At 46.1% G+C, this 8,075-nt stretch overlaps 1 protein-coding gene across 1 annotated transcript in view; it reads left to right on the forward strand.

Annotated features, from left to right (window-relative positions):
* Basp1 (brain abundant membrane attached signal protein 1) overlaps positions 1-7,858 on the forward strand; it is a 47,091-nt gene extending 39,233 nt beyond the window's left edge. Inside the window, exon 2 of the mRNA XM_075975831.1 lies at positions 6,995-7,858. Within this exon, the coding sequence (XP_075831946.1) occupies positions 7,004-7,681 (678 nt within the window). The 5' untranslated portion in view covers positions 6,995-7,003 and the 3' untranslated portion in view covers positions 7,682-7,858. The remainder of the gene's footprint in view (positions 1-6,994) is intronic.
* The last annotated feature ends 217 nt before the right edge of the window (positions 7,859-8,075 follow it).

The raw sequence follows: 8,075 nt of genomic DNA on the forward strand, positions 1-8,075 counted from the left end.
GTTCCCGGTACAAAGGAGTCTGTGGTCAGGAACGGAAGAGCCGTCAGACTCGTTGAGGAAGCTCTACTTCTGAGATGATTCTCCTCAGCCCCAGCAAATGCGTGTGAGCAACTTTCGTAGTTCATACGCCGTGCACCTATACATGGGTGAGCTTTCAGAGCTGACGTCCTGTAAAGCAGCCCAGCCCTGCTTCAGAAATCGCAAGGGCTCTATTTGCATGGGTCACGGGTTCCTGGGGCTCTGCAGACAATGTCTTCTCTATGGAGTACTCTGGAAGGTGTGGAGGAAGTGGCGGTGGAAGGATAGTTCCTACATTCACAAGCGTGGACTTGTGTCTTACAAGTGTATTTTACATGCAGGAAACGGATTTCGTAGTTCCTCTTAGCTTGTTGCAAATGGACCTAAAATGGTTCTCATCGGATGCAGAGTGGGTAAAGGAAATTGTTTTAATTTAGCTCTCTAGGTTCTGTACTTGTTTTGCATTTCTTTGTTTCTATTAGGTTGGCAGTTACTGCCTCTTTCTTTTTTGAGAGAGAGTTAGATGGCTATATTACAGAAATCAGGACCCAAAGCCTCAGCCTACTTACCTTTTCCTAAGCTGAGTGACACGTTAATTTGTGGGGTTGTGCTCTCCATCCTCTGCTTAAGCTGGTTTTGAAGGCTGTGATGTCATGGCACAGAGAGAACACGTTCTTTGGCACGCCCTTCCCCTGGCAGACAGGGGGTGACTCCTGCTGAGCAGGACCATCGGTGGTGGTAGGCGACACACTAAAAGCAGTGAAAGGGAAGACACTGGCCTTTCTAAATCACCAGGACACCGTCGGTTGCGCCATGTCAGGGAAGCTAATGACACCCGAGTTTTCTGACAGCCATGACTCCGTCTATGGAATGTATTCAGCGTGAACTTGCACTCTGGCTCATTTGCGAGCTGACACACTACGAAAACATCTCCTAAATGTAATCGCGATCCCTAAAAAATTCTATTATTTGGTAAATATTTGGTAAAGATCATGTTTCATAAAGCTTTATTTTACCTGTTTTTGATAGTCTCAGATTACTGTTTTCTTATTTCTAGTTTTTAACAAGTGTCATAAATATTGACACAGTACATCTTAGTTTAATTGGCTGCACTGATAGATGGGCTTGCTTTAAGATTGAAAAATGTGAGCTCAGGAATGTTCCGGATGAGCTGATTTTTGTCTGCACCCAAATCATCCTGTAGTTGGTGAGAACTAGGGTGGTTTTATGGACTTCTGTGATAATGGCACAGAGCTGACTAGGGCCTGCTGTGTCCTAGGGATTATATACAAAATAAGCACAAACTTATGTAATGTGAACAGCTAAGGGATATATATATATTCCTGTTCTCTGACAGGCTTCCTGGAGAGAAAGCAATAAGCACCAAACATTTCAGACCATCTCTGTAAGAGAGCCTTGATTATAAGTTCTGAATTATTTGTCACCTTTAAACTCAGAGTTTAAAATAAACATAAAAGATAATTATTTATGCACATATTTGAATTTTGTGTAGCTGTGAAATATCTAAATCTAAACTCTCAGGATCAAGAACCAATTCATCATTAAGGTTAGCTGTAGTACCCATTTAAAAAAATCACATTTCTGCCCCCTTTGAAATTGAAATTAGTTATAAATAATTTTCCCTCCTATAAGATATACCTGTTAATGCCTAGAATCCTAGTACTTGGTTTAGAGAAAGACCTCAAGCGTAGTTTTTTTTGGGGGGGGTGTGGGATATTTATTACTTTTTCCAGTTGCTTTTAGGGCAACAGAAATCACTATAGCTGATCTATCTGACTGGAAAGACATTTCTTTATGCACCTTCTTGGGTGTGAAGTTAAAGAAACATGGTTTTAGATATGTCACAAAGAGGGCTGGAAAGTTCATTCACTGAGTCAGCAGCTAGGTCCTAAGTTCCATCTCAAAAGCGAGGTAAAAAAGCCAGGCGTGGTGGTGGGTGTCTATAATTCCAGCACTGGGGAGATAGGAGGATCCTGGACCTCAGTGGGCAAGTTCCAGGCCTGTGGGAGACCATTTCAAGAGAATCAAAGTGACAGTGCCTGAGGAATAATTGTCAAGGTTGTTGTATGGTTACTTTTCTATTGCCGTGATAAGACACTATGACCAACACAGCTTATAAAAGAAAGCGTTTTATTTGGAGCTTGTGGTTCCAGAGGGTTAGAGGTCATCATGGCAGGGAGCATGGTGGCAGGCAGACAGACAGGCAGACAGCAGACAGTCAGGCAGACTGGCAGGACACTGGACCAGTAGCTGGGAGTTTACATCTTGATCCACATTCAGGAGGCAAAGAAAGAGAACTAACTACGAATGGATGGGCTTGTGAAACCTCAAAGTTGGCCCCCAGTGACACACCTCTTCCAACAAGGCCATACCTCCTAATCCTTCCCAAACAGTTCCACCAACTAGAGACCAAACATATGGGGGCCATTCTCATCAAAACACCACAGTTGTTCTGTGATTTTATTACATGTACCTGTAAGTATACATGCACACACACACACGCATACATGCATACATGCACACACACACACACACACACACACACACACACACACGAAGCACTACAAACGTCCCCAAATAAGCATTCATGAGGAAAAGTCACTGACAATGAGCAAGCGGGAGCTCATCAATGTCATCAATAAATATGGCATCTGTGAAGTTGGTCTCAGGAGTGGCCTGCTCATGACTCATGCTGCATGGATGCAAACCCTGTGCTCCCTGGCAGATGGCTGCAATGGCGTTGCTGTGATCAGCAACTGCTGCTGACTCCATGTACCTGTCTTGTGCCTCCCTCTGCCTTTTGCTCCTCACCCCAGGTCGCTCGCACCTGGCAATGCTGCTAGATGCTGCAGTGACAGGACCTCTTTTGAAACAGAAAGCAGGTCGCACTAACATTGCTTCTGGAAGGCTGGTTTGTACTGCGTTTCTAAAGAGAGGAAAAAGAGAATTAGAAGGCAGTCATGGTAGGTGCAGAGTACGTTCTATGTCAGTGCTTTAAACATACTAAAAGCACGGATTCATTTTTTTTTGATCTTCCAGAAAAAAATCACATGTAGAAAATCATCAAAAAGAGACATTGGCTGGGCTACTTTCTCTCATGAACATCTTACCTTTGACTTGTGAGCTAAAATAAAATAGAGATATTTTATTCTCGATGTATAAATTTGAAGCTATTGATGACCTTTAAGTAAAGAATGTAGATTCTTTTCCATCCCAATGTAAAATATGGAATTTCTTGTTTCCTTGAAATAACTGATGCAAAGGTATTGACTGAGAACACGGGAAAGTGCAGTGATGCTTCCTTCGTGACCACTCAGGACACATTGCTATTCAGAGGAATAGGTTTATAGTGCATATAGAATTGTTTTGTTTTGTTTTAGAGACAGGGTCTTGCCATGTAACCCTGGCTGTCCTGGAACACGATACCACTGCCCCAGCCTCGCAGGTGCTAGGATTACAGACCGACTATACTCAGTTTCTAATATCTTTGTCTAGAAACCGATTTCTCATTATAATGGGTAGTTGGTGCGTTTAGATGGACTTGTAGCGTTGTGAAAATTGTATATGTCTAAATATTCTGAGCAGAGAGGTGACCTGGTTCTGGTGTCAGCCACTCTGTGCAAAGGTCTCACTCACATCTGCAGGGACAGCAGGAGCTTGCTTGGAGCACACCCATCAAATGTCTTTCAGATAACATTTTAAAAAGTGTTTCCTTTTTCAACAGTATTGTAATCACAATGTTTCTAGTGAATGACTCTAAAACTCACATATGAAGAACCTATTTCAGCTCTTCTGCTCACGTGTGTAAGTGCAGAATTCTCTGGGAATGTAAGATGAAGCACTGGGGAGAAGAACCAAGATTTCGACAGACACTGTACTGTTGTCTTACTTTAAATACCCATGAAATTGACCTTTATTACTTTACAGCAAATAAAGAGATAACAAGGTTCATTAACTTGCTCAAAGGATTCACCCAGGTGTCCTTTGAAGGTAGGATGCACGGATCAACCTTGGCCCTAGTGTCCAGATGCTCTGTGAAGTAATTCTTGCCTCTTGTCCACTGTTTTTTTTTTTTTTTTAAATCAGAGTGCACCCAGCATTCTTTCTCTCTCTGCTATTAAAAAAAAAAATGTGGTTTTTCAAACTGTGATTCTGTAGTTTTGGCTCTTGTGGCAGAGAATGTTCTTGCCCTTTTACAAGAAGATGTAGAAGGTCTGTGGAGGTGTCATGGCTGAGATGGACTCTAGCGTTTGTACTCCTGTGAACACACAGAACTCCAGTGCATGCATCAGCATTTGCTCGTTTTCTCAGCGCTGCTCACTGCTGGTGGACATCCTGACTGTGAAGAGATACAGAGGCGAGCTTGCTGCTTAGGATGCCACCTTAGGTTAGGCTAGTTGATAAGGCCAGTCTAGCTATCTTTCTCAAGGCATCCGCCATCTCTACCTTCTAGAACTAGAATTACAGGTACTTAGTGAATTGTGGGTCCAAACTCCAGTATCTATAAGCACCTTCAAGCTGCCAAGTCAGCTATCCAGCCCTATAGCTATCTTTATCTTTTTTTTTAAGCCCAAGTGTTCCAATTTTCTAGACTAAATCATTTCTTTCAAAAATAGAAGTCATAGAAAGGAGAGGACTCATTCAACTCCATCCCCACGCTCCTTGCTTGGGGATGTCTTAAGGATCTAATAAAAGAGCTTCACCAGCAATGGAGAAGGAGGACGGGAGGCTTAGGGGAGAGAGTACCTAGGAAGTGTCTTCTGTAACTGGTACCCTTTCCCAGTGCTGAGCTCTGGGCCATTCTGGGAGGTCCTGCCTCGGAATCCAGGAAAGCAACATTTCTGGGTTTAGTGCTCTGCTGCCAGATCAGCTTCTTAGTGGGCAGAGTTCCCCCATCACCTGCCAGGTGGTGCTTCTCGCACCAACCCATTCCTGTTGGCTCTGACCTTTGTTTTGTCGCATGGCTCCATGAACTCAGCTCGTCAGAATTTCCCTTTCGTTAAAGGAGGATGCCAGTGGCAGGCCATTGTATGATGCTCCTGAGAAGGTGAAACATGTAGGCAAGTTGTGTAGGGTTAGAACTGTTACCGCCGCCTTTGGTTTTAATTTGTAACTTTAATTGACCCCTCTGGGTGCTGGGCAGGTGTTCACACATATTCTTGTGGGAAATAACCAGACAACTGCTTTCCCGGGATTCTAGTGCAGTTCATAGGCCCTCTCCTGGAACTCGGCTGTGTTTCGCACAGGTCAATCTGCTGAAAGCACTGGGTGTTTTTGTTAAAAAAAAAAAAAGTCAACATTATTGAGACTCTGTCTCTTACAACTCGTGTTTGTTCGATTTCTACCAAGAAAAGAGTCACAGCTGGGCTTAAGACAAAGAATAGAAAGTGGCTTTAATTGTACTTCGGAAAACCAATTTTAGTATCGTAGATTTTAGGTTTGTAAACCAACAGGGCATTAAACCTCTGGGGATTGCTATATAGAATTTCATACTGTGGGGGTCAGAATCCAGAGCTCCACGCTTTGTTCAGAGTGAGACTTCATTTACTCTTTGTTTCATAGGCTGCAATCCCTAGGTTGGTGTATGGGTTTCTGTCAGACAACTGGGAGAAAAATCTAAAGGCAGAACCGTGAGGTGTTCTGTTCCCCAACTCTGCCTAATGCATCCAAATGTAACTTGGGGTCTAGGAGCTAAAGTCGCGTGTAATATCAACAACTGGGGTTGTGTCTAAGAATTTGATGAAGGTGTTATAAATTACAATTTAACTTACTACTCAAGTTTATGTTTTCACTTATTGCTTAGTGGTAAAATATTTTTCATTGTGGTTTCACCACATATATTTACTACAACATTTGGTACAACAGAAAAATTAAGTAAAATGGGACTGGTTGCTTGAAGTGGGTTAGGACTCCAAGCCATCCTTTCCCGTTTAAGAAACAGCAGAAATTCCTGGATGACACAATAAAGACCTTTCTTGAAAATGGGAAGAATAGTTTAGTCATCTTTGTGTTTGTTTCTTTTTTTTCTCTCCTGTCTCCTCCGACTCTTAAAACCAACTCAGACAGGAAATTAGCATAGCATGGTGAGACACATTTTGACTGAAGAATGGTACTCTATCCGACACCCGACTGTCAAGAAATGTGGGTGATTCCATTATTACGAATCCTGATCATAGGAGGTGTGTTGAAGGGAAAGCTCGTTTTCTTCTGCTCGGAATGGGTGATAGTAAGGGTGAGGGGGAGCTGGGTGAAGAGAACTCAGGGCCCCGCCAGGAGTAATCAGAACCGTGTGAGCTCACCAAGGGTTTGGACTGGGTACTGTGCTTCTCCTCTGCCCTACTCTCCTTGTGGGGTCCAAGAGGGGCAGTGGAATGTTAGCGTTGAAAAGCTTTGCCATCTTTCATGAACGCAAAACAAATACTATTTCTCAAGAAAGCAGCATCTCAGTGATTTCTCACAGGCAGATGATGCCACAAAAATGTGCTTCCGGAAGCAGTAGGTGAGAGTTGTGTGATGGACGCCGTGCAGCTTCTTCAGAAAGTTGTTTGTAAATTATGAGGGTTTTTTTTTTTAAACTAGCTGTATTTTAGTTCTAAAATGGCTGACTCTGCCATTTTGTGCCGCCGTCTTCAATCCTGGATGTTTAAGACAAGGAGACGACGAATAGGAAACCAATACCATGCCACCTGGACTCCCTTTGGGCAGCTGGGCCCACTCATCGGTCTTTGGGTTAAGAGTCCTTCCACTTGCTGGGCCCCAGGCTTCTTAGCAGAGGCTTTCTTTGTTCTTTGTTACTTCTAATTGTGGTAGGATGCTTGTGACCTCTAGGCTGCTTGGTGGCCCCTGCGCAATCAATCACCTGAGGTTCTTAACTCCTTACTCTGCAGGAGGCCTCCTGCGTGTTTGCCTGCCTGACCTTAACGCCCCCTTTGTCTCCCCTTGTGCTTCCTTGCAGAACTCCAAGATGGGAGGCAAGCTGAGCAAGAAGAAGAAGGGCTACAATGTGAACGACGAGAAAGCCAAGGACAAAGACAAGAAGGCTGAAGGCGCCGGCACCGAGGAGGAGGGGACCGCGAAGGAGAGCGAGCCCCAGGCTGCCGCCGACGCCGCCGAGGTCAAAGAGAGCGCAGAGGAGAAGCCCAAGGACGCGGCGGACGGCGAGGCCAAGGCGGAGGAGAAGGAGGGCGACAAGGCGGCGGCGGCCAAGGAGGAGGCACCCAAGGCCGAGCCCGAGAAGAGCGAGGGCGCCGCGGAGGAGCAGCAGCCCGAGCCCGCGCCGGCGCCCGAGCAGGAGGCGGCCGCGCCCGGGCCCGCTGCGGGCGGCGAGGTCCCCAAGGCCGGCGACACCGCGGGCGCCGAGAGCACGGGCGCGGCCGAGGAGGAGGGCGAGGCCAAAAAGACTGAGGCTCCCGCCGGCGGCCCCGAGGCGAAAAGCGACGCGGCCCAGGCTTCAGACTCTAAACCTAGCAGCGCTGACGGCGCGCCCTCGTCCAAGGAGACGGCCGCGGCCTCCGAGGCGCCCAGTTCCACGGCCAAGGCCACTGCGCCCGCCGCGCCCCCAGCCGCCACCACCGAGCCGCAGGCCGAGGCCCCCGCCGCCCCCGCCGCCAGCTCTGAGCAAAGCGTGGCCGTCAAAGAGTAACCGGGACAGCCTAGCCAGAACCGACGACGCCACTTGCAAACGACCTGTCTCACGCTCTCTCTGTCTCTCACTCTGTCCTCTCTCTGTCTCTCTATCCTATACTAACTTGTTTCAAATTGGAAGTAAGGATATGTATTGCCCAAGGGATTAAAAAGAAAAAGAGAAAAGGAAAAAAAAGAGGATGTGTCCCATCAGGGGAGGGAGGGGGTGGGGAGAATCCAAATAGTATTTTTGTGGGGAAATATCTAATATACCTTCAGTCAACTTGACCAGTCAGTCCTGGATTTTAGAGATCATTGTCTGAAAGTACATCATTTGTACCTGAACCGCTGTCCCCTGGCGCACCACCCTGAAAGCCCCAGCATCTTTCCTGCGCTGCGGTTGGGGGAGGCAA

Source organism: Microtus pennsylvanicus, chromosome 6, assembly GCF_037038515.1.
Source record: "Microtus pennsylvanicus isolate mMicPen1 chromosome 6, mMicPen1.hap1, whole genome shotgun sequence".
NCBI classification, from domain to species: domain Eukaryota; kingdom Metazoa; phylum Chordata; class Mammalia; order Rodentia; family Cricetidae; genus Microtus; species Microtus pennsylvanicus.